The 26,834-nt window shown below is 38.7% G+C and overlaps 1 protein-coding gene and 2 non-coding genes across 3 annotated transcripts in view; 2 read left to right on the top strand and 1 right to left on the bottom strand.

The window, feature by feature from the left end:
• Positions 1-437: 437 nt before the first annotated feature.
• LOC140947766 (uncharacterized) overlaps positions 438-26,834 on the top strand; it is a 31,461-nt gene continuing 5,064 nt past the window's right edge. Inside the window, exons 1-2 of the mRNA XM_073396953.1 lie at positions 438-613; positions 711-800. Coding sequence (XP_073253054.1) covers positions 461-613; positions 711-800 — 243 coding nt within the window. The 5' untranslated portion in view covers positions 438-460. The remainder of the gene's footprint in view (positions 614-710; positions 801-26,834) is intronic.
• Trnaa-ggc (transfer RNA alanine (anticodon GGC)) lies at positions 10,877-10,949 on the bottom strand. The gene has a single exon. It is a non-coding gene; the product is annotated as a tRNA-Ala (tRNA).
• Positions 12,886-12,958, top strand: Trnaa-ggc (transfer RNA alanine (anticodon GGC)). The gene has a single exon. It is a non-coding gene; the product is annotated as a tRNA-Ala (tRNA).

Raw genomic sequence — 26,834 nt, 5'->3', positions numbered from 1 at the left:
GAAACAAAGAGGCGTTTTTAGAAGGAAGAGACCCGACTTGAAACACATTCGCATACAAATTTTGTACGCGTACTGAGCATTGGAAGGCTGTTGGTTGTTTCCTGCGTGCTTACTCTATTTTTGTGAATCAGCTTGTCTCACGTTTGCTTATTACTTATTGATCTTTTTTGGAATTCTTTTGTTTATGACCATTACAACCTCGGCGGGAGTTAGTTTCTTAACTTTAAATGGAATGGGATGGCGGAAGAATAAAGATTGGGTTTAAGGTCGGTCAAGGTGATTCCTATTGATGGATAAAATGGACGTCACCTGCCAGCATGGCAACTAACCAATCAGAAGAATACGAATCACGCGCAAACTAATCAACGATATTACCGCCCGAAAAACAACGAATACGAAGACGCGAATTCTAGTTTGACTATTTCCACCATTTGACAGATTTCAAATAAGGCAGGTTTGAATGGCCGCGAAAGTTGATCATCGTCGGTGCCCCAGCAAAAGGAAATTGCCCTCAATAGGGGAAGAAATTTTAAAGACAAAAAAAAAGGGAAAAAAAGGGAAATTACAAGAGAAGGACGAGTCCTCCTTGAGAAGTGAGTCCACTATTATGGAGGTCAGTAGAAGAGTTTAGGTTTTGGGAAGCATTCTTCATCTATTGGAAGTAGAACACAGGTTCTAAAAGTCTTAATTCTGGTTTTATGATCTCGCAGAGAAGAGGAAAATGTCGCGGTGAAAGTGAAAATACTCCAGGTTCTTTGAAGGAGACGCCATCTTCACTAGAATTCCCATGGCTTTCTCAGGTAGGGACCCCAAATTTTAAGATTCTTCAGATTTTGGCCCTTGCACGTCGACCCAATGTGCCACTACCGATGTCGCGGCCTTCTATAGCTAGTTTCTTAATCCCTCTAGGACGAAATCTCGTCGTGTATTTGAGCTTATTTACCTTTCTTTGATACAAAGTGTCCCTCCGAAGATTATAGTATTCAAACGAAGCTTCTCTTTAAGGAGCGAACCCGATTAGCCTTCCACTCGACCTGAAAGTCTCGACGCGGTAAGAACTAACAGCTAAAAACTTCAATACACCAAGGACTAGAAGATGTCTTAGGTGCTGGTGCGATGATGCGGCACCAGGAAATTTTAAAAACAACAAGAGGAACATAAGCTAACATAACTTACATTATTTATATCAGGGGCACCCAACGAGGATATAGTTCAAAACCACTTAACATAGCATTGTTGAACGTATTTTAGTATTTAAACGGTAGATATAGGCATATTTTATCCCCTAAAAACTTTTCAGCTGTTCGGATTTCCTAGCTGAAAGTCTAGTGATCCGAAAATTATAGCATAATATCTGTTCGGAAGACGATTTGAGAACTAGAATTTTCGGAACATTTGTTTTAAAATTTCTTGCTTGCCTGCCTCTCCTAGGATTTTCGAACATCTACAAAATGGTATAATTACCCATTTTAAACGGATATTTACCCTAAAAAAGGCCACCTAGAATTTTCGGGAGCCTTTTCCTGGCTGAAATTCTCGAAAAGGTAAGTTTTGATCCCTACAATTTTCGGATCACTAGACTTTCAGCTAGGAAATCCGAACAGCTGAAAAGTTTTTAGGGGATAAAATATGCCTATATCTACCGTTTAAATACTAAAATACGTTCAATAATGCTATGTTAAGTGGTTTTGAACTATATCCTCGTTGGGTGCCCCTGACTTAGCTGACTTGCGGTTACTTGCGGTTTCTTGGGCTTTGAGAAAGGCAAAACATGTCAATCAATCTTAATTATGTTGCGTGGGAAAATAGCCTTAAGTTAACCTGAAGTAAAAAGAATCAGTTGTGTGTGAAGCTTTATTTTACTTGAATTAATTAAAATTTACTTGTCTTGAAGTATTTCTTAGCTTATTTAGGCTCTAGTGTAAAGACTACCATTGTTCTTTCTTTTTACGTCATGGGTGTCGGGTGCTTTTGGCTCGTCACGCAAGGGAGGCCACGGAACATAGACCGCGTGTTTTTTTAAAATCAAACATGCTCTATATGTTGACAATAATTAGTAGAGGAGATTGGTTATGATTCATACAATGGTGCTGCAGCTTATCTTGCTGACCGAGCACAATCTTTTGCTTTCGCTTTCTGTTTCACAGTTTGTTACTGAATAAACCAATAGGCATTTCTATTGTTTAGTCACTTCAAAATGATTGGAATGCTATTCACCGTTCTGTGCGTGTTGCGCGGTCACTGATTAACAACACTAGAGGAAACTTGCGAAAACATAGAACAAAAAAAAATCTGTCGGGCGTATAACCACTTTATCACTTATGAAATGATGAAGCATGGCAAGTAAGAGCTGCATTTGTAAGCATAATTTATGACACGAACCGCGGCGCGGCGGGGCTAGCTCAGTCGGTAGAGCGCGGGTTCGATTCACAGGACCGTACCAATACTCAGGGTCTTAAAATAACTGAGGAATGAAGGTAATCCCTTTGCCCTGCAAACGGTTAGGTCTTGGAGTGCCTCGGATGACGACGTAAAATGGCGATAAAAATAGTGTCCTTAATTAGTCAAGGATTCGTGACTACATTAGCACTCAGAGTAAATCAAATTTTTTTCACGACCAAGGTCAAGTTTCCTTGACAACAAGACATGCTTTCATGGGGTAAACAATATATACAAGCTTAAGAGGTCATTTTTTAAATTTTATATGTGTTTTGGTGGGTTTCCCTTGGTTGAGTTCATTGTTCAACAAGACAAACAAGACGCTGTGAGAGCGTATATTTGGGCGTAGTTGTATTTCGCTTATGACACTTTCAACATGCCTTATTGCAGCTAAACAACCGTCATCATATCCCACCAGAGATAATAAATCCTTTATTCTACTTCTTTGCTGAACCACACAGCTTATAAAGTATGTTCCAATCCACAACAAAAATCCTGTCACGTCATGACAATATTTTGAAAAGCACATCTTCAACACAGACTTGCTTTCAGCCAAATTGGAACATAGGACACCAGTGCTTACAGCCTGGAAAGTGAGGTTTATCTCAGTTCCACTGATACTGACACTTTGAGGAAGATCGACTGGCATAATATGTCTTTTCATACCCATCAAATTATACAGTGTATTCCGGTTACTAACAAGGGCATATAAAGATCCTGAAGTCCAGTATCCACAAGGATTTATAACAGAGTAACACATTGCATAAACTGCTACAGCGCAGCACTGTTTACAGGAACACTGGTAACTATTAACATTTGATATACTACAATATTCAACACTGCTTGAAAAAAGATCATCTTCAAAGTAGGCAATATGTACACATTTAAGCTCATTCAAAATATTTCCCCAATTCTGATTGGCTAAAAGCACACGCATAATTCACCATAACCAGTTACTGATGAACGAGTTTGAAAGAATTTTGTGTTTAACGAGGAAATGACGTCAAAAATGCAGCCTTCTACAGGTTCAGGAGCCTATTACTTCAGTAATCGTCTCCTGACAGGTTCAGCGCTCTAATTCTGAAAGAAAACCCCGTGCTGATAACGTAAAATCCTGACGCCGAGCATCGTACATGTACCGCGTTACATAAAACACAACGCTCAATACAAAAACAAGTACATTAATTGTTACAGCGATCACAGTAGTTATAAAAGAAGCGTGACTCCCTTTCGGTTTCAATTGTTGACAATCATCTCATCCTTCATCGGAACACATTTATATAAACACATGCAGCTTCTTGTCTTCCGCATTGTGAATATCCATATCACTTTTGTCACACCCAATGATTACAAATCTTTCGACTCACAAACTCGGTACACATTGCCCTCTTTAAACTCTTATCTATTTCACACGTACACTCCTGATATTCTGATTTGTCTTTTCATCTATGAGTATTTGATGTCATTGAATGTCTTGACAATTTCGTTTGTTTTTCTTTGAGTTCGCGGACCAGCCCATTCCAAAAACGCTCGCTGTCATTTTTGGTGTGGGCCTACCGTGAACAGTGTGAGCATTTGTGCATTTGTAAGTTTAAGGCAGGACGATAACATACTTTAACAATATATTGACACGTTCCTCGCAACGTCGCCAAATTTTATCGAAACTGCTTTTTCCTGCTGCTTTGAAGAATTTCGGATCAAACGACGTCAAAACCAGCAAATTCAGATGACCTCTTAAGAAACATGCAATTGAAATTGTCTTTCTATTATTGGTGCATTTCGATCCTTTCGTCGAAAAAAAATGTCAGACGCCAATAATCTTAGCGGACCTCTTAGGAAACAGAAGTTGACTTCAACGGGCTCAAAAGGTCATGGTTTCTAATTTGTGATTGGTGGATCTTGATCCGTTTTGCGAGTTTCTGTATTTCAAGGTTCGTTGCTTGTTATCGTAATGACGATTATAAACGGCAGCGAAAAACGTAATTGTGAAGGCGGCTTTTGAGCTTCAGAGTTCGCATGTTTGTGAAAAGCACAGTGACCTGCACCAAAAGAGTACATACTGCAATGGTTTACCCAGCAAAACCATCAACGTGGCAACACACATTTTGACTTTGACATTTACGAGGAAACACGCACGTGAGTCTATTTAAAAACTTCTCTGCTAGTACCGACAAAGCATAAGCCGATTCCTTTTACGTTTATTCACCAATTCCTAAATGTATTTGTTGTCTATCTTTTAATCTTACCAACGTTTACTAGGCTACAAGTCCCAAAATTTTTGCGCAACATCTCCTTACGCTCTCGACATCTGACAAAAGAATCGCTCAGTCTTATTGTGACTAAAACCCGACGTTAATATTCCAAATATTTTTGATACATTTCATCCCTGGACTTCAGACTTCCAAATTTCGATGAGATAAAACTAGGGTATCTAAAAGATAGTAATGCTGCGGCACATTCTGTTGATACTGGCATTAGTTAGGCAGTGAGACTTGAAAGAATCGAAAATGATATTGAATGTCCTATTTACAAGCTCAGATAATTGTGAAAGGAATACGCATCAATGAAACAGCAACAATAGAGACTGTAAGAAAGAAACCATTGAGACATGGATGTGACTGAGGAGATCTTGTGGAATTAAGCTTCGTGAAGCAGAATGTTTTGCAACGACGCGTTAGTAAACTTTTAAATGAACCTCCCTACGGCCGACAAAATCAAACAAACAGGCGCTATATGTTTAGAAAAACTAGTGTAATGAAATCATAATCTAATTTTTGACTAACCTTTGCAATAATTCATCGCGTTGAGATTGCATTTTTATTTATATCTTTCAAACGTTTGAGGCTAGAACGCGAGCAAATCAGGCAAATATTACTGGACTTGGAACAACTGACTTCTGACAAGAGTTTCACAATAGAAAAGCTGTTTTTAAAGCGAGCGGAACGAGATTTTCTGGTATCGCGATGAGTCTTCGTGCCGCGAGACATATTTTAAATAAGACGAAAAACTTCTTTGAAAGTCTAAAATACTACTTGAGAATGTAAACAACAAATCTCTGTCGGCGGTGCGGTCCGGAAGGAAATCTTATCGAGTCAATATAACAGTTCTATTGTCTTTTGAAGAAAAAACAGATGACGCTCGCGCGTGCGCACTATCTGGACACTGTCCTTTTAACTTACATTCTTGCTTAATAGTCACAACCTCGTTCCCAGGGAACGAGGTTGGCTTAGTCATGATTTGTCTCGTCCTCGGAGACCCAGGGGCAGATAGTGGGGGCGAGGGTAAGTCTAAATGGCCGGGAAAAGAATTGGCGGGAAGAATGGCGGAGTTGGTACGTGTGCTTCAGTGAACAATTTAGTTGTACCACTAGGCTACCCGCAACAACTCCGAAAAATTCAAGAAACAATTTAAACAACTCTCACTAAGGATTTAGAAATACTTCTGTCGCCCTTGCTTTAGTGATCCTGCCACCCCCATCGTTATGAGTTTGTAACTTAAGTTATTTACCTCTGGTGATTCATGTTCGAAATCGAAAAGATGTCTTCAGGCGACAGATTCCGAAGAATCGACGCTGTTGTATTTCCTAATTAAATAATGAATAACAAGACGATGAGAAAAGCAAACGCGCTAACCAGAGAAATTGTAATTCATCCAAAGAAGAAACAAATTAACAGGCAGTCTCCCTAAAAGCGTTCCACTCGATTTCGGCATTACCGGCATTATCCGTAATCAGCAAAAACTGGTCGTCTTTATTTCACTAATCCAATTAAGAAAATAAAATGCACGAATAAATGCCTAAAAAACATCACAAAATTTTCCAATGTGGCACCTAAGTCAGACCTAAAAACATGTTTTAGTTAAAGATTAAGAGCTATTTTATCAAGTTATGTAATAAAACTCGCGGCACAACACGATTCAGAATAGAATATTGATGCTGAATTCGCATTGCGTGACACCGGCTGCTCTTATAGTAAAAAAATTCTTCATGATCCTACAAATGACAATGTTTCTGTTTTTTTTTTTTTACTTTATCACCAAGAAAACGGATCTGAAATAGGTTAAGCATATAGAAGATTAAGGTTAACTTTCCACTAACCTTCGTATTAATAGCCTCGGTCGGCCGAGCGTTGTAGGCCAGTAGTTGGTCTTCTTGGTAAGAGTGGGTCGGGAAAAATATGCATTGCTCCCTACCCCACCCCCTCGCCCTTTTTCCTACTCGCATCTCTCTGAGGGTCACCTACACAATCTGAGCCCCTGGAAAAGGCTATTCGAAATACTTCAGTCGCGTTCCAAACGAACATTTTTGTTTTAGAGATACTGCATTAACGGGAACCATGCTCCTCCTGTCTAGTGACATTTTGCAACGGGAAGGTCCTTCACACATTCACCTTCACACTATCAAGGGACTCGGGTGCAAAGTAGTCCTTGAAGAAAAATGAAGAAAATATGGACTGGAGTTCAAAGAAGTAAAATCAACAACTAGAATATGGTTATCCGCTATTCACGTCTACGCCACAATAAGTATTGTACTTATGAATTCAGTATCAAGTAATCTGTTATTTGCATTCTACATAGTAGAATTCAAGTGTTTGCAAGAACAGGGTAATAACTCGCTAACAAGACGTGAGACGAGAAAAGACATGAAAACAGTGTAGGGGTCTCGACCTGGAGAAATGTTCATGCTGGGGAAACCATCGACAAGGCCGGATTCAGACTTCGCGTCAGTTATCACCTCTACTGATTGTTCGAATCCAGAGGTATTTGTCCACGTTGGGCTTTCAACGGAAAATTCTGTGGGTGAATTCTCCATGGTACCAAACAATTGAGTGCTCTCAGTAATATGACTAGGGGTAAGGGGTTGGTAATCACGATTTTGACTTGCAATTTAACTTCGACTCCATAAAGTTTAGATATTGCAAAGGATGCGCTTATCACTTTCTGTTTCACGCGTGTATCTTGTGATATTCAAATCCGTCAGCTCATAAATGATATCAAATGCGAAAGTGCATCAGCTGAGTGTGTGCCTTTAAGCCGTAGTGCAACAGTGATTAATATCAGGATATTACTTAAAGCTACTTCCTACTTTTTTCCATCACTTCATCATGTTCGGATCTTCACTTCCCGTATATTTGTAAATAAAAAAAACTGAGTGGACTACTGAGTTTATCATTGTCTGAACTTGAAATTACGATTACAACAATACCCATCAACCCATCTTATCACAAATATTATAAAGGAACTAGTGATAAAGATATTAGGAATAAGTTCACGATTTTATACGTTCGTGATCCCATCCTTTTAAACAGATGGTCCACGATCTTCGCAATCTCCAAACCAATTACACTCCTGTCCTTGTTACTAATATTCCTTTCTTGGTCCTCTATGTGAAGAACGAGGTGGCCGCCAAAATCGTCCGAGTTTATATGCCGATGTTGTGGGTAATCCCCCGGGGGTTGCTCGTGGGAAAAATAAAATTAAACCCCTGAGAGAAGCCAATCACAGAAGAGGTAACTGTCTTAGAAATTCTTAATGACCATTTTATAACACAATTAAACTTTATCCTCAGATGAAGACCTCGTAATTAGTTTCGCTTGCCCAAGCAGCGAGACTAATCTGCAACGCGTTTTTCGCCCCGGGGTGGAGGGGGGGGGGGGTGGGGTTAGTCCCTTATATAGGCTATATGAGTTTGTGCGGCGCCAGAGGGTTTTTTTTTTTTCAGCCGTTTTGGTCTGAAATAGGGTATCAATTTCGACCATTTTGGTCGGAAATAGGGTTTGGTTTGTGCCCTCTGGTCTTGAATTGGGTATGTTTTTTAGAAGAATTAGCTACACTACTTCTTCATCATTTGGCGATAAGACCGTTCCCCTTTTAATTAGTTTACGCCAACTACCGTGTACGTGCCGTAATAGCTTGTCACGCGCTCCTGTCAGGCGCCGGGCTCCAGGGCTTCATATCTGAAATAGGCACAGATTTTGGTCTGAAATAGGGTAAGGGTTTCAGGAAGCGTGCCGCGCATCCCCATCCAATTTTTCTGGAAGTACCCCCTCGGGCATTTTTGTCGTTTTTGGGTCAGAAATGGGAGGTCATTGTGCCAGGAGTTTCTTACGGACACCGTGGAAACTGGGACTATAAATCGTTGCGTGATTGAAGCCTTGCATGTTTTGCAAAGAAAGATTAGGAAAGATTAAATTTAGAGCTTTTGCGAAACGTGTCGGTCCACTAATTCTATCGCTTGAAAGCGTTGATTACTTTGGAGCAAGTGAACACTACTGAGTGGTCGGAAAAAAATAAGAATCTAAATTAGCAAATTTGCGATGGTCGGGTGTTGAGTCTTGTGATGAGCAGGTGGTGTGGACGCTACGATCGCAAAGCATTATTTTGTGACGTATTCAAGATGGCGACAAAATAGCCTGCAAAACCGTAATTTATGGGGTAAGCACTTGTTTCCATATCTCAAACCGCCCTCTCCCTTTTCACTTACACTTACATGAAATTTCTAAGTTTCTTGACTCAGAGACTTAGTTTCTGCTCAACAAATGTCGTCAAAGTGCAAGTCTCTTCAATTTTAAAGGAAAAAAAAAAATTGGTGGCACGAGCAGGAATCGATCCCAGAGTATTAAATTTGTAATCCCACGCCCTAACCACTACACCACCGAAGGTTCGCTGCAGGGAACTAGAGTAATTTAACTACTGTAGCGAAAACCCTAACCCTAAAAAGAAGCTAACCGTTAACCCTAATCACTATTCTAAGTGCTTAACCCTAATCAGTATTGTTAGTGCTTAAACCTAATCACTATAGTCAGGGCTCACTCATATATGTAAACATATATGCAATTACTTTGTGTAGGCATCACAAGGTATCCAACTGGTCGAGCAGCTTTCTCTGGTAAATGTTTGGTTTTTAAAAATTAAACTCTTTTTCTCGCAGTTTCTGTTAACTCTGTTATCAAACGGCCAATAGTTATGACAGAATTAGACAAAGAAATCAGCGCTACATGGCTACCGATTTCCATTGTCCAAACCCTTCACCAAAAGGGAGCTCTTTCTTAAAATTCACCCGTCCAAAGTTCTTAAAAATTTGACAAAATATAAAAGAAAGGTATAGGGATGTAAATCGTTGAGGGCGCCCGCAGGCGCCCCTCGCTTTTTGCCTGAATTTTGAACTTTAAGTTTGCCAATTTTGAAGACTTGTCACCTTTTCAGCCCATGTGATAGTACTTGAAGCCGCTCGAAGCCAAGTGTGAAGTGAGATCCAAAATTACCGCTGTTAATTACAATTATTATCCGTTTCGTATCAAACACTATTTTTAGTTCACCCGTAGGATATAATCTAGAACCACTTTGAGCGTTTTTGACGGATATTAAATGGGTATATATTAAGATAGAACTTTTAATTGCTCTGGGCTTGTATATGTATTGTCCTCGAGAGTTTGTTATATTCCTCTGCCTACATGCCTTGTTGCTAAATAAAGAATTGCATATTCTCTTTTACGCTGTGGGGTTAAATTATGGAGTCTGTACATAAAAAAACATTGCCATGTCAACAAAATGCTATACCGCGTCAACTTCCATCACTGGAAAACAAGGGATCTTCCACTTCAATAACCCATCCTCTAGTATTTCAACATACACATCCATAGGATCAGGAATGTCCCCTTCTCCTGAAAATGTCACAAAACATTATATGAAATGAAATAAATGACTAACAATAAATTAGTTCAGTTATCCTAGGAGTGCTTAATGAATAAATATGCATTGAGTTTCGGTGTAATATCTTATGAATTAACCTGTATGAGGAAATGCAAACCAGCAATGGAAAGATAACCAAGGCATCCCTTATAAACATAAGTCAACCCAAACAAGACAACTGGTGAAATCTTAAATGCAAATTTCATCAACAAAAGGTACATGAAATAAAAAAAACATGACTTTACCTCCTTGAGAATCCAGCTGTGATTCACGTTCGCTTTCTGAAACTCCAGATGGCGGGTCTGTTGAAGTTAAAGTGACCTGCAACACATATGAAAGGGAGACATGAATTCATTATTTAAAAACACCTTGATAATTATGCATTTCATATGCAAGCTTTAACAAGAAGTGCACGGGCGCGGATCTGGAATAACTACTGACCGATTTCCTAAACGAGAGCCGAAGGCGCAAGCACTATCTATGGGGGTCTGGGGGGCAGGCTCTCCCAGAAATGTTTTGGTGTTTAACTCTTTAAGTCCCCTTTCCTGGGTTTTCGAGTCACTCAGGCAGCATATTGCCCAGGTTTTAACTTGGAAAGTGTTTTTTATTATTAAAAATATATTGATGTGAAGTATATGAAATAATTCATTTTTGAACTGCGGTTGTAGATGAAAGTGAAGAATGATCATCGCAGTAAATTTTTTCCAATTTAAGCAATTGAAAAGAAGAAACCTGAAAAAAAAAATCAGGGTTTCAACGGGATTCGAACCCGTGACCTCCGCGTTGCCGGTGCGTTGCTCTACCAACTGAGCTATAAAGCCACACATTAAGGTGGCTCCGTAATTAATACAAGAGCATTTTGCTGTGACAAATTTTCCGTCATAACTTTTTCGATTTTAACGCGATGGCTGCGAAACTTTGTAAAAAACAACAGATATCATTCGGCAATAATACGAAATATTCCGATTTCATTGATGGCAAATATTTCTTGAGAAATTAGCGCTTAAAAGGACCCTACTGTTCAAAGAAAATCGCGTCTAGTAAAAAAATTTGCTGATATTTTTTACTGAAATTTCTGGTATCGGCTTTAATTGACATAATAAATATGCCAGAGGAATTTCAGAAAAATCGTTGGAGCAGAAGTCCGTAACTAAAAGTTGCTCAAAATTCAGCTGTGAAAGTGTTTTGGAATTTCAAAAATAAATTACTATCAGGAAGAAGGAGACACTAGTTTCAATTTTCGGGACAAGTACATTCAAAGTTTGCTAATTCTGAAAACAGAAGACGATTGCCTATCGTGCTAATTATTAAAAGGTACTTTTCAGTTTTAGAAGCACTATAAATTGCTCCAAAATTTGCTCTGACGTCGAATGACTTGTTCCTCGACATTTTTAAAAAATCCCTTGGCAGTTTTGGCTCAAACTCCTGCTACATACATTTTGATGTATTGCAATGCATCCTCAACGGCTTTTCCTGCCTTACGTTGTTTCCAATTCAGGAAAAAGGTATTGGGATTGTAAGCTACCTTGTATTGAAGCTCAGATAGAACTGTCCAGCACCTTTGTTTATGACCAGAAAATGAGCACGAGCGGCAGCTCTGCGAGGAATTCGCACCTCAGCCAGGGGGGACGAATGGCAATGATGCCCATGTCTGTGAACCGATCTGTATAAACATGTATTGCAGAGCAAAACATAATAATCAAGAAAAAAATACCCATTCATTGAAGGAAGGAGTGACAAAAATTTCAGAGTTGTAAATTTATTCACGGGCAGTATTTTTGCGATAATTTTATTTTGCACTGTGATGTTATTCGGTTCACAGGAATGGTCATCATTGTCGTTCGTCCCCCCTGGGTGAGGTGCGAATTCCTCGCAGAACTGCCGCTCGTGCTCATTTTGTAGTCATAAACAAAGGTGCTGGACAGTTCTTTCTGAGCTCTGATACGAGGTAGCGTCCAATCTCAATACTTTTTTCCTGAGTTGGAAGCAACGAACAGCAGTAAAAGTCGTTGAAAATGCATTGCAATACATCAAAATGTATGCAGCAGGAGTTTGAGCCAAAACTGCCACGGGATATTTTAAAACTGTCGAAGAACAAGTCATTCTACTTCAGAGCAAGGTTTGGAGCAATTTATAGTGCTTCTAAAACTAAAAAGTACCTTTTAAAGAATAGCACGATAGGCAATCGGCTTTTGTTTTAAGAATTAGCAAACGTTGAATTTACTTGTCCCGAAAATTCAAACTGGTGGTTCCTTCTACCTGATAGTAATTTATTTTTAAAATTCCAAAACAATTTCACAGCTGAATTTTGAGCAACTTTTAGTTACGGACTTCTGCTCCAACGATTTTTCTGAAATTCCTCTAGCATATTTATTATATCAATTAAAGCCGATACCAGAAATTTCAGTAAAAAATATCAGCAAAATTTTTTACTAGACGCGATTTTCTTTGAACAGTAGGGTCCTTTTAAGCGCTAATTTCTCAAGAAATATTTGCCATCAATGAAATCGGAATATTTCGTATTATTGCCGAATGATATCTGTTGTTTTTTGCAAAGTTTCGCAGCCATCGCGTTAAAATCGAAAAAGTTATGACGGAAAATTTGTCACAGCAAAATGCTATTGTATTAATTACGGAGCCACCTTAAGCAATTGGAAAGAAGAAGCCTGAAAAATCATGAATTATTTCATATACTTCACATCATTCACTCCTCACGGGAGATATGAACTCAATAAATTGACCTCGCTCTCAATGTGTGGCTTTATAGCTCAGTTGGTAGAGCAACGCACCGGCAACGCGGAGGTCACGGGTTCGAATCCCGTTGAAGCCCTGATTTTTTTTCAGGCTTCTTCTTTCCAATTGCTTAAATTGGAAAAAAAAAATTACTGCGATGATCATTCTTCACTTTCTTAAAAATATATTCATTATGAAAAATCTGACCGATTTCCGCAAAACGGTGGAAACCGGTGTGGATCCGCGCCTGGTGCATGTGCAAATTGACCTAGAATGCTTTGCGATCGTAGAGTCCACACCACCTGTGTGATGAGCATGCGGTTTATTTCGGCGAGGATTGAAAATCACTTTTTCGATCACTGGCACTGATGTAATTTCTTTGGAATCGAGGCCCTTGAATTTTCGTGTATTTATACACGCGTATAGCCTGCTACCGGAGAGGTATTTTTGGTCGTCGCTAACACGCGTACTAAATCAGTTCAGAAACAAATAAAAAGTATCGACGTCGATAAAGTAGGACGTAAAAAACCTTTAACGAGTAAATCAGTCTCCCCAATTAGTAAGGCACTTTGCCTAAGCTATAAGACATGAGACTTTAAGGAGTAGAACTGCTATAAACTCAAAAAAATGATCGTGCTTATAAAGTCGCTTATTTGAAATGTACTCTTAACCTGAACTCAAATTCCAAAAATGAATCATTTTCGTTAAATATAAGCCGAGAAAACGAAGGTCAAAGTTGGTATCTAAGAGTGCTTTTTTGGAAATATTTATAATCACAGGGCTGAAATCCGACGCGATACTTTCCGTTGTTGACAGAAATGCTGCAATTTTCACAACCCGACACGCGATAACGCATTATGAGTTTCAAGTAAGCCATAGCAAATTATAACAAAATTCGCTTACATTCTGCTTCCCCAAATTAAGTACGCTTCTTCTGATATTTCTAAATCATTTCTATGGCTGTAAAAAGCCTTCTACAGACACATCAGAATTTTCTCGCCACTTTCCTTGCTACAATCGGGTCGGTGTCACAACAAACATTAGGGACCTTAAGCATCGACGACGAAATGGGACGACGACGCCGACCGGAAGTGAAATTTTCCCGCGCGAACCTTCTGGGGATGCGTAAGGTTGTCAAAACGTCGTCCAGCCTTCGTCGACGACGTAATTCAGGGAGATTTGCCGTCGTCGCTAAAACGTAAGTATAAAACTATACTTTTTGCGTGTAAATCACTCTTTCCCCCCTTGTCATTCAGTACAAGTAGAAATATATTCTTTGTGGATTAGCAGAATCCAAATGTTAAGCACTTTGTCGGTTTCTTCACCTGCTAACTTGAATTTATTTTTCAGGTTCGGTTTGTTTGAAAACCTGAGTGATGGCGGAACAACAAGTCGGACAGACAAGTAAGCTTTCCTCTGCTATCTTCCGAACCTTTTAGATTAGCTGTTGTTCGTTCCCTTACGGTCCTATGTTTACTCATGAATTCTAGGTTGTACTATAGGATAAAATTTCTTTTTTTCGTACTAAGATTTAATAATTTCCCATGTTGTTTTTAGCCGCTATTAAAGGCAACAATTTTCCAGTGGACTCAGCTGGAACATGATGAGGTTATGAGGAGCCCTGAGAGAGGACAAGTATGGGAGAACATTGTAGCAGCACTGAATTCTCCTCAGCAGCCGAAATTTAGCTTAACTGCTGGTCAAGAGCTGTTCGAGATCGGTATACAGGTTTCACTTCATTTCAAAACAAAAACAAAAGCTGCGCGACGAAGAGAAAGCCTCCACAATGAAATAATCCAGGTCCTAAAGAACAATGAATTCGCTATCGTCGATTACACCATCTTCATACCTTATAAAATGCAAATTACGGACGTCTTTGAATGCCCTAACAAGACTGTAACAAGACAAAGTTCTTCGCAAAGAAAAAGTCGTCGTCCGTCTGGGAAGCTGCACTGCTTAAACTTCGTTTTCCCCGCCGAAAACGAAACCCTTGGCCCAGTCTGCCTCGGTTACGAAGCGTCGTCGTCGTCCGTTTCGTTGTCGATGCTTAAGGTCCCTATTAAGAACAGCGGTTTACTCGTAGGAAGTCAAGATGGCGACGAAGAAAACAGCACAGTGCGACGAAAATTAAGAGCGAGTTAAGGGCAATTTTGGGGCTGTGTTGGACCGCACTGAAAACAGATCGATGTAAAAAGATGAGGATTTATAATGCCGCGCTGAAAATTGCCAGGTTTATTCACATAATGTAAAGGAAAAATGTGTTAAATTCCCAGCAATTCCCAGAATATTTTGGAAGTTTTGCGGCGGCCTGAAGTTACAGGGCGTTACAAAAAAACTCCACCTCTATATCTCAGGAAAAATTTACTGGCTACTGCCGGGAATTTAAAGGTAAATGAACAAACTAAGTATAAGTCAGTTCTGATTTTCTTGTTATTCCTAGCTGTCGAGAGAAAGCCAGAAAACGGAATTATTGAATTTTTGAGCCTACGATATAAATCGGAAATAACACCTTAGGTGTGAAAATTGACACCTTGCATATCAATTTTCTGAAAGCTCAAGCCTCGCTTGATAGGCATGGGTAATTTTTATTTTGCAAAATTCTTAATCATTTGAGAAATGAATTTTTCAAATGGATGGGTTTATAGCATATCTAATAACTTAATAAAGTTCATTATTATTTATTATCATGTTTCTAGTAGAATTAATCGCCTCCTCATTTTTCTATCTAATCTCCAAGTAGGCGAGATCTGTCTGCCGCTGTAAGCGCGTTCTTGTTACGAATGTGCCGGACCGTGTTCGCGTGTGTGAGGTGCTCACCGGCAAAAGAATCGGATGTGTTCACGGACCATGGCACGGTGTCCTTTGAATTTCACGCCTCTACAAAAGCTACTCACAAAATAAAAAGAACAGTGTACGATTATCGTAATTGAGACTTTGACGGTCTTCGGAGAGCTCTTGAAGCCTTGAATTTATGCCATCTTATTCAAGACAGCGACGACATCAACTTGGAATAGACTTACTGGAAGGACGCGTTTTTTTGAGCGCAGTCTCGGATTTTATCCCAACCAAAAAGATCAAGGGAGAAAACACCCCGCCTTGGACCACAAGTGAAATCATTCACGCTCTGGAAAAAAAGAGGCTTCTCGCTCTAAGCTAAAGAAATCTCCTACAGACCATCAACAACAGAAGTATCGCGAATTGGGTACAAAGGCCAAGACTCTTATACGCGAGAGCCGTGAGATTTACTTCAGCTCACTTGACTCAGATCTCGCGCGGCAGCCTAAACGCTTTTGGTCCTTTTTTAAGCTCAAGAATAAAACGCGACCTTCCCTGAAACGATGATCTCGGGTGATGACAATCAGCAGGGCCCTCAAGCATCAACACCTCAACAGATCGCCGAGCTATTTAACCCTTACTTTGTGTCGGTGTTCACTGCTCCCTCAGAGGTCCGCACTTTGTCAGCACCTTTTACGCCCTCACACCCCACATTAAATGAGCTGGAGATCCCGGTGGAAATGATTTTGACATTTCTCAAACAGCTTGATATAAACAAATCAACTGGATCAGATGGAATTCCCGCGCGGCTGCTAAAGGAAACCACTGACCAGATCGCACCGTCCCAGCCCATGTTATTCAACTTATACCACTACATGCGAAATTTCTGCAATTTGATTGGCTTAGAGCAGTGGTATCTCAGCTTAATTTGAAATACCTACATGTGAAAATTACAAACCTTTTGCGGGTAGTGGTATAAACAAATAATAGCATGATTTGTATGTGATATTTGGCATAAATACCACTCGTAATATTTCAAAATTGTCTCAAATTTCACTCGCCTAACGGCTCGTGAAATTACGTATAACAATTTCGAAATATCACTCGTGGTATTTATGCCAAATATCACTACAAATCATGCTATTACCTATACAAATCCTTGCGGCTCGGAATTTTTCCGGGAGACTGAAAGCTCACGAATATTGTACCCATTTTCAAGAAAGGAAAGAGAAACTTTGTGGAGAATTACCGCCCTATTTTCCTTCTTCCTGTCATCTCCAAAGTTCTCGAGCACTGCGTTCTGGCGGGTCTACGAGATCATATATCCCACCTCATCATTCGCGAACAGCATGGCTTTTTAGCTGGTAGATCTTGTGTGACTCAGCTTACGAGTGTTTTACATTACATTGGCGGTTAATTCGACGCCGGTAAACAAAGAGACATTATATATCTTGACATGAGTAAGGCATTCGACAAAGTGGATCACACCACGTTACTTGGAAGGTTGCACCAATACGGCATTACTGGCAAACTTTACGACTGGTTCCGCTCATACTTACAGGTACGCAAGCAACAGGTTACAGTTCTAGTAGCCACTTCCCGAGAATTGCCTGTTACATCCGTGGTACCACAAGGATCCCTACTAGGGCCGATACTCTGTTAAGACAACGAGAGTTGCCTGTTATGCCGATGACACCAAGATTTTCAAGAGCATCGATTCCATCACAGACTGTAATGCCTTGCAATCAGATCTTAACGATCTTGTCAGTTGGTCCGAATGATCTGGGCTCATATTTAATCAGTCGAAGTGTAGATACCAGTGTATCACCCGCAAAAAACCACCCGTACAGCCCACCTATTATATCAACGAAACGCTTTTGGAATCTTGCGATACAGAGAAAGACCTTGGTGTGTGGGTGTCAAGCAATCTTACCTCGGACAAACAAGTGACTGAACAATGTGCAAAAGCCAACAAACTCCTTGGCTTTGGGCGCCGAGCTTCTAGGTACATCCAAAGCACCCAAACGCGTCATACACCTTATCTTTCTATCGTCCGGTACCATCACGGCTATGCAACCCAAGTATGGTCGCCACAGTCCATTGGCTTACTAAAGCGAGTTGAAAACGTGCAGCGCCGTGCAACAAAACTAATTTTGAAGCTTCCCTTCCATTGCGATGTAACCTATAAGACTCGCCTCCAACTAACAAATCTGTTACCTATCTCATACTGGCATGAATTTTCTATAAAAATGTTAATAATTTAGTTTTCATAGATAGTGAAGCACTGCCTGCAACTAGACAATCAACGAGATCTACCAGGTCATCGAGCAGCAATGCTATTGTTTATTTCCCTAAGCGAAGTAGAACTGTTACTTATCAACGCTCACTTTTCATACGCGCGTACCGCACATGGAATGTTCTACCGGTTGAGTTACGCACAAGTCACATCTCTCTAGCCTCATTTAAGCGTTATAATTAACTATTTCAATATTACAATAAGGCGCTGGACCTGTACGACGTTGACGACATCAGAACCTGGGGAACAATTTGTCCCAGGTGCAATATAGCGAGGACTCTACTGTGCCCGCCGACGTGCTGCTTCTAGCAATTTGAACTTCTGTTTTGTTTCCTTTTGATTTTCTTGTTTATATATCAGTAGCTTTAGTTTTTTTTTTTCAACTATTGTTTTTTTAATTAACGAGGGATCCACTGTAATTGGTTAGGCTGTAGTGGTCTCCCTGCCTGATAAATTTTATGTATTCATGTATAAAAATTGTATTCTAGTTAGGCGAAGCTAATTAAATAAATAAATAAATGTCGGTGTGGCTCAAGCTTAAACTGACCCTTAAAGGAGATTTCTGTTAGGTCAGTGTCGCGGCCTTTTTTGGCAAATTTCTTAATGCACAGCCCTAAGCGAGCATATTTACTCACTTTCCGTCCCAAACACCCTAAGTGAGACCAAAATCTGCAAACGATGAGCACGGGCGTCACTTTGGTGTGGGAGTCCCCCCGGGAAAGCAAATTACCATCTGTTCCACTTGATTTTTCGTAAGGTCAATGATTACCGTCTCTTGAGAGTATTGGCTCTGCTTCACTCAGTTCAGGCTTTGATGGATGACAGGTTTCATGGTGAGAAGTAATGGTGTCCTGCTGACATTCGTGTACTTTATTTCAGCTGGGAGAAACCGCAGAAACTTCCACCTTTATTTTCTTATTTTCACTGAAGTTGCACGATTTGAAATTAATGTTGAAACTTTATTATTTGCGTGTGCCAACTTCTTTATTTATTGGCTGTGATAAAAATCTAGCCTTGGACTCCGGACTGTCCCTAGGAGCATGAAAACTAAAGCTGACCACTCCCGATTGGAAGAAACAGTCAGTAAAGGAAGAAACCTACTAACTGAAACTTCATTAACAAAGGTCTTCAAATTTGTTCGAACATGGGCTCCTGATCACTGGAAGGTAAAGAAAGGAAAAATAGTAACTCGCCGTTCGCAGTCCAGTACTATCGCCCCCATGTTAAGGAATACAAGACAGTCTTGGATTCTGGATCCCGTTCCATAGATGGTGGATTCCGGGTGCTAGATTGCAGTCTTTTTCAGTGGAAAGTGGTTTCTGGATTCCATTCGTTAGTGGGATTTCGGAGTACTTGAGCTCTATTCTGGATTCCAAAGCCCTAGATTCCGGATTCCAAGAGCAAAATTTTTAGGGATTTTGGATTTTACAAACAAGAATTTACCAGATTCTAGAATCCGGATACCCTTACATGGGGGCGAAGTACTAGTCAAACATTTTCGGACCTGTTCACGCATATTTAATCAAGCAGTGGGAAATTTTCTTTTCTTCTAACGCTCGATTTTAAAATGTGATGGATCGGAGTAATTTCTGGTCAATGCAGCTTTTTCAGACTGGAAAAAATTTTCAACTAAATCATTTCAGTTATCTTAGTATATCAATATCTGATATATATTTGTAATTATCTTTTACTCATTTAAATGTAAATATTTTTAAGATTTATAATAGAAAGATTTGTGAAATTTAGTTATTTAATATCATAGGTGACGAATTACTCCTTAATTTTGGGGCAAAATTTCAGCGTTAATTTGTAATTTTACATGTGAAATTACAAAATTGCCATGGCAACCTTCCGTACGTCTCAGTGTCAAGATGGCGACGAAGTTTTAAAATGTCATGAATGAAAGTTAATGAAGATGTCAGGGCACAAAAAGACGCTTTAGAAAACCTGAATACACGAAAGATCACATCAAGAAGGATTCTAACAGGTATTTTGTCGAAAAACTCTGAACTTAAGCCAAATTTAAGCTCTAAACGTTCGAGAGAGTGCAGGAGTTCTCGGCGATACGATCCAGGAAAGGCTCGGGAAATTATAAGGATTTGGACAAAACGCGCGTGAAATTCTTCCCTAATTTCACTCGTCACCATTTGATTACACATACTAATTACTATTGTGATGCGCTTCGGAATATTTTATAGAAAAGGTGCAATACAAATAACAAATATTATTATTATTATTATTAAATATTAAACTAGAAGAGGTTTGGTTCTGAAACGATATTTTTCCGTCTTCACATAATAGACTTACTCACCACGAATGTTCGGGGCAGTGGGAAATTAAATGAAACTTGGAAAGGTCAGGGGCACCCAACGAGAACATAGTTCAAAACCTCTTAAACATAGCATTGTTAAACGTATTTTAGTATTTAAACGGTAGATATAGGCATATTATCATCCTCTGAAAATTTTTAATCTGTTCGGATTTCCTAGCTGAAAGTCTAGTGATCCGAAAATTAAATGGATCAAAACTTACCTTTTCGAAAATTTCAGCCGGAAAAAAGGTTCCCGAAAATTCTAGGTGACCTTTTTAGGGTAGAAGTCCGTTAAAAATGGGCAATTATACCATTTTTTAGAAGTTCGAAAATCCTAGGGGAGGCAGGCAAGCAAGAAATTTAACAACAAATGTTCCGAAAATTCTAGATCTCAAATCGTCTTCCGAACAGATATTTTCCGAAAATTGACGTTGGGTGCCCCCGAAAGGTATCTTTTACTTGCTGAACTAATTTTTGAACAATATATATATCATTGGTAAAGGAAAAAAGGGAATTTTAATATAGTTTTGGTGGGAAAATGAAGCATATCTTACTTAAATGTGGCAAGTATTTGAATAACTGAGGATTTTGCTGTGACAGCGGCCGGTACTGTCATGCAACGCAAATTGAACATTTGACTAAATTTGAACGTAAATGTGGGTTGAAATCGCGATGTGCCACAAGTTTTATTGCATAACTTGACAAGATAGCTCTTAATCTTTAACTAAAACATGTTTTTAGGTCTGACTTAGGTGGCACATTGGAGAATTTTCTGATGTTTTTGAGGCATTTATTGGTGCATTTTGCTTTCGTACTTGGATTAGTGAAATAAAGACGACCAGTTTTTGTTGATTAACGAAAGATAATGCCTAAATGGCATTGGAACAGTAAGAAGAAGCAATATGCTTCTATATGAGTGCAAATAGTCTAGGATTTGATGACCCGGAGTACATTTAAACGATCGTTAAAAAACGCGTATATCGGAGACTAAAATTTGCATATTTTAGCCTCCAACGGTCGTCCAGCAATGAAATGCTGGGAATGGCAGTAAAACAAACAATTTCCTCATTCTAACTGCAATTTCGTTTTTAGGATGGACAGTAGTATTGATGGCAAAAATATAAGGCAAAGGTTTTCTCGACTCCGAAATCGAGTGGAACGCTTTTAGGGAGACTGCCTCTTAAAAATACAACAACGAGGCAAAGGCAAAATTTAAATTTTTTGGCTAGAAATTGATAAACAAAAAAGGTCATTTTTTAACAGGAAAATGGTGACTCTGAGAAGCTATTCTATCACACAGACTTTTCCACCTATCACTAATTATTAGTGTCTAATTATGATTAATTAGTTTGTGATAAACAAGGGTTGACCTGAACATTCACATTATGATACAAGCATCCTAATTCCCTGGATTGTGGCCATACGTTCCTTTTTTTTTCGTCCTACCTAGAGTTCCTTGAGTACTTAGGATCGAGATACGAGCATGAGTTGGGTAAAACTTAGTGAATTGGGGAGGAAAAGCCCGTCTGCCCGGTTTTTTTGTGGAAAATTAATGTACCGTGCGTCCTTTTACTTTAGTTATCAAACTCTTTTAGCGGTTTACAATCCTGAAGGCATCGTAGAAATCGTCGCGTGAGTCGTGAGTTCAGTTCCTTACACACTATTTTCAAAATTTTTCCGTTACGCGCACGTAGTCGCCTTCGCCTGGCGTGCGGAACCCGTTCTCGTCGGTCCAGTGTTTGTAGACACGTTATGAAGACTGTCCATAGGAGGAAACCGCCTTTCCTATTTTCGAACTTAATGTTCTACTGTACCCAACTAAAAAGTAGGAGTTAAGTAATTAATTTCTATTACTTACCAGGGTGCTTCCTTCTTTTTGGGTGGACTGGTCTCTGAACTAGAAATCGTTTCTTGGGCAGTCTACTGTGCCAATTCTACAGTTAAAAGTATACAACACAAAAGCCTCATAAGTCAAGGCGTCAAGTGTAAAGAGACGGAAGGGTCACCTTCAATCAATTCCAAGTGTTACTTCCCTGACTTTTTCGCAAAATTTACTCTAACTAGAATACAGTGCTATGTCTAAATCGAGTGACGACTGGTACTGTTCAACATGTCTGGCTAGTATTTTTTCCATTTAATCATTTTGACAATGATATTGATTTCTTCTTTGCACTGTACGATTTCAATTTTCAAGGTGATTTTGATACGGAATTGCTTAAACAGAAGAAATTTAACCCTTTTTTTGATGACCCTGAGACATCTCATTTATTAATGAACTCTAACCTTGATCCCGACGCTAACTTTTTCGCAGCTAATTCACAATTACTTTCTAACTGCCTCTATCTAACCTCTACTGGAGTTAATAAAATACCACCACTTTGTTCTGATACATTTTCCTTACTTTATATTAATATTCGTAGTCTACCTAAACACTTTGATCACTTATCAGAATTTCTTCTTACATTGAGCAAGTCTTTCTCCATTATTGCTGTTTCTGAAACCTGGTTACATAGGTCTAATTCTGAGTTATTCCATTTGCCTTGCTACCATTTTCTCTCTAGTCACAAAGAACATAAAGCGGGTGGCCAGGTTGGTATTTATATTCAGTCTCACTTAAAGTTTAGTCCTCTGATAATGCACTTTATGAATCAGTCGTTGTAGAAATTATACAACCACACAGAAAGAATATCATTGTTGGCTGTTTTTATAGACCCCTGATGCCTCCGCTCACATCCTCTAAGCCTCTTTTTTCTAAGCATAATATTCTTTCACTCTATCTATAAATTCCATGTTGCTTGTTTTGTATTCTCACATTTTAATAGCCTTTTACCTACTCCTGTTTCCTCAATTCTTCATTTTAACTCTGAATATCACGATTATATGACTCGTTCACGTTTTAATCTGCATAAAACCTGTCATAAGTATCAATTTGCTACCACTTAGCAAGCTCCCATTATTTGGAATGACATTCCGTTAACCGTGGGCAATAATCTCACAGTAAGTATCTTTAAACAAAAACTTAAGACTGTATTTTTCTGAGTAGTTAATTAATTAGCATACGCATAATCTGTACACCTTATGGGACTATACTAGGTGTATTTGTTTGTATTTGTTTGCGTGGTTTATATGAACTATTAGTTTTTAAATATTTGAAATTAGTTGCCAAGTATTGTATTTCAATTGTAAGTTTTTTTCTGACTGACCTTTTCTTTCTTGATTTAATTGTATTGTAATTATTTTAGTTAAAGCCTTCTTCTATTCCTGTAAATTCTTCACGTCTTTTTTTTTGCTGACCTTAGGACATTTAAGCCCCCGGCTTTGGCTGTTCTTGTGTATTTTTTCTTCCAGTGTGTGATATGTATTAATAAAGTTAAGTTAAGTTAAGGTGGCTCCGTAATTAATACAAGAGCATTTAGCTGTGACAAATTTTCCGTCATAACTTTAACAATTTTGACGCGATGGCTGCGAAACTTTGCAAAAAACAACAGATATCATTCGGCAATACGAAATATTCCGATTTCATTGATGGTAAATATTTCTTGAGAAATTAGCGCTTAAAAGGATCCTACTGTTCAAAGAAAATCGCCTCTAGTAAAAAAATTTCCTGATATTTTTTACTGAAATTTCTGGTATCGGCTTTAATTGATATAACAAATATGCCAGAGAAATTTCAGAAAAATCGTTGGAGCAGAAGTCCGTAACTAAAAATCGCTCAAAATTCAGCTGTGAAATTGTTTTGGAATTTCAAAAATAAATTATACTATCAGGAAGAAGGAGACATCAGTTTCAATTTTCGGGACAAGTAAATTCAGTGCTTGCTAACTCTGAAAAAAGAAGCCGATTGCCTATCGTGCTATTCTTTAAAAGGTACTTTTCAGTTTTAGTTTGGGGCCTCAGTGTTTAGAACACTATTCTATTAATGTGTATGCTGATGATACTGTAATGTATTTTACGAATCCTTGCACCTCGGAGACAGCTAGGGTAGTACAGGATGGTTTCAATCGTGTTGTACAATGAATGGAAAGCAGCAGGCTTATACTAAATCAGAGTAAAACAAAATCAATGCTCCTTGGAAGTTGGCAGAATCTTGCCAAATCACCAAATTTTAGTATACAGTTCATGACGGAAAGACTTAAGAAAGAGTAGCTAAAAAATAAATAATGACCTTTATTTATCCATCTTTTAAAAAATATACAATGTATTTACAATACTATAAAATGCTATCAAGTGATTATTCTAATAAAAAGAGTAAGTAAGTAAGTAAAAATAACAGATCATTAAAGGAGTCTTGCAGCTCTTGCCGTAAATGAATTTGCATGTCTTTGCGCCCCTGACTTTGGTATTGCTACTGTACCTGGTTTGTATCTTAAGTTATAGCCGTGGCTGTACGTTATTTGGCTTTGTGAGAAATCTTTGATTCTGGTGGGGTCGCTACGTTGTACCTGTCCTCTAGCGTTGGAAGGGATGTTCTAGGTATCCCGATGATATCTAGGCACCTGTTTTGTATAGACTGCAACTCTTCCGCAAGGTACTTTGGCAAACCGCCCCACAGTGGGGAGGCATATTCGAGAAGTGGGCGTATTTTGGTACAATATATCGTGATGCCGATCTCTGTATGTAGGTTTAACTGTCCTACATTCCCTCAAAAAATACAATCTCTTGCTGGCTTTCTTTACTGTCTGTTCAACATGGTAATTCCAACATAGGTTGTCTTATTGCCATACCCCTAGTAGCTTAAACTTGGATACACTCTCCAAATACGAGTGATTTATTCGTAAAAGATCCGGCTCAATAGAGTTGTTGCAAAACGAGATCCACCTATCCTTGGTTTTCTTTGAGTTCAATAGCATGTTATTCGTGGTTGCCTAGCCTAGCCTTCGAGGCTATCCATGGTATAGCCCCTACATACATTCAGAACTTAGTTTCTTTGAAATCTCAAGGCGCATATAACCTCAGATCGTCAGGTGGGATTTTGCTAGCATCACCAACATTTAGAACTAAGGTCACACCAGGCGATAGGTCCTTCTTGGTGGCTGCGCCCAAGTTATGGAATGCTCTACCGCGTGAACTTCGCTTTTTTAAGTTTGCTTATAGTTGAATGAATTTTAATTGTTACATATCGATATTTTAGATTTTTATGGTAGAAGGGTATATATTCTTATTGGGTTTTTTTGCATTGTAAATAGGTTCGTTTTTTCATGCTTTTATTACTAATGTAATGCTCATTTGATCATTTTCATGAATACCTGCGCAATATAAGTTATTAAATTATTCTTATCGTTATTGTCCTTATTATTTTTATTATTATAATTATTTTTGCGTGGGGGAAATCTCAGAGGAGTGTTGCAGAAAGCTACAGCTCCTACAGAACTGCGCAGCTCAAATTATATTACGGAAGAAAACCTCAAATGACACTTTCCGTGTTCTTAACGGCTTAAATCTAGCTTCCATAAGAAAATGCACAAATGTATTCTAATTTTTGAGTACTTAAATAATGTGGTACCCAAGTATCTTACGCAATATTTTACAAGGAATGTGGATCTGCACGACCATGCAACTAGGAGAAGGAACGACCTGCACCCACCAAAGCCTAAACGTAACATGGGCAAAAGAACTTTTAAGTATAGAGGGGCTATTTGTTTCAAATTCTTTATCTAATTGTGTCAGTGCCACGTATGTAAATAGTTTTAAAAATATGCTGATTAAGTATTTTACCTTGTAATTTTAATTTCTTAACTTAGCACTTACTCTTTATATTGACCTAGCTAGATTTTTTTATAGTATTGCATGGTTCATACAATCTCGAAAAGGTCTTGAATTTTACTAGTCTTAAAAAGTCCTTGAATTCGGTTTAGGTCCTTGAAAAGTACTTGATTTCGTTATTAGGTCTTTAAAAGTCCTTGAAATTCACAACCTTGTTTACGCCAGACACCTTAATTTTCTGTAAAAATAGATTATTTTGCCGAGGAAAACTTGGCTCATCCTCGGTGTAAGAACCTGCAGTAAAACTCACAGCGGGTAACGTAAAACATTTTTGTGGATAAACAATATATTATTTCTGTTTCTATACTGATTTCAAATGCTATTTCTGTACCTCATTTTGCAAAGTCTTGTTGCAGAAAGTAGTATAAAATAATGTGATCAACGACGTCCGAAGAAGTAAAAATCGTAAATGATTCCATGACGTGTTTTAGCCAATATATAATGATCAAAGGGGGTTAAACAATGCCGATTTATTAAATAAATCTTAGTCCTTGAAAACTGTAATTTGTCCTTGAAATATCCTTGAAAAGTCCTTGAAATTTGTTTGTCTGAAGTTGAACATCACCATAGCTAAAGAAAATGGGTGACAAAGTTTTTTTTTGAAATCTGCATGCTCCTAAAAATGCGTTTCAGCAAAGAAACTATGAAATGATCATGAAATTTCCGCGGGAGTGCCATTTTTAACATAAGGCCCCAGACTAAAACCATGGTATTATTGTTTATTTTAATCATGTACATACCTTAAGAATTTTCAATAGTATAAATCTTTATTTCTCAGGGCCCATATGGATACCAGCCTCGTTGCTGAATGGGCTCCACGGTTTTCTT

The sequence above is a fragment of the Porites lutea genome, chromosome 9, assembly GCF_958299795.1.
Source record: "Porites lutea chromosome 9, jaPorLute2.1, whole genome shotgun sequence".
Classification (NCBI taxonomy): domain Eukaryota; kingdom Metazoa; phylum Cnidaria; class Anthozoa; order Scleractinia; family Poritidae; genus Porites; species Porites lutea.
The sequence above is the reverse complement of the archived record's forward strand: the minus strand, read 5'-3'. Positions and strand labels throughout refer to the sequence as shown.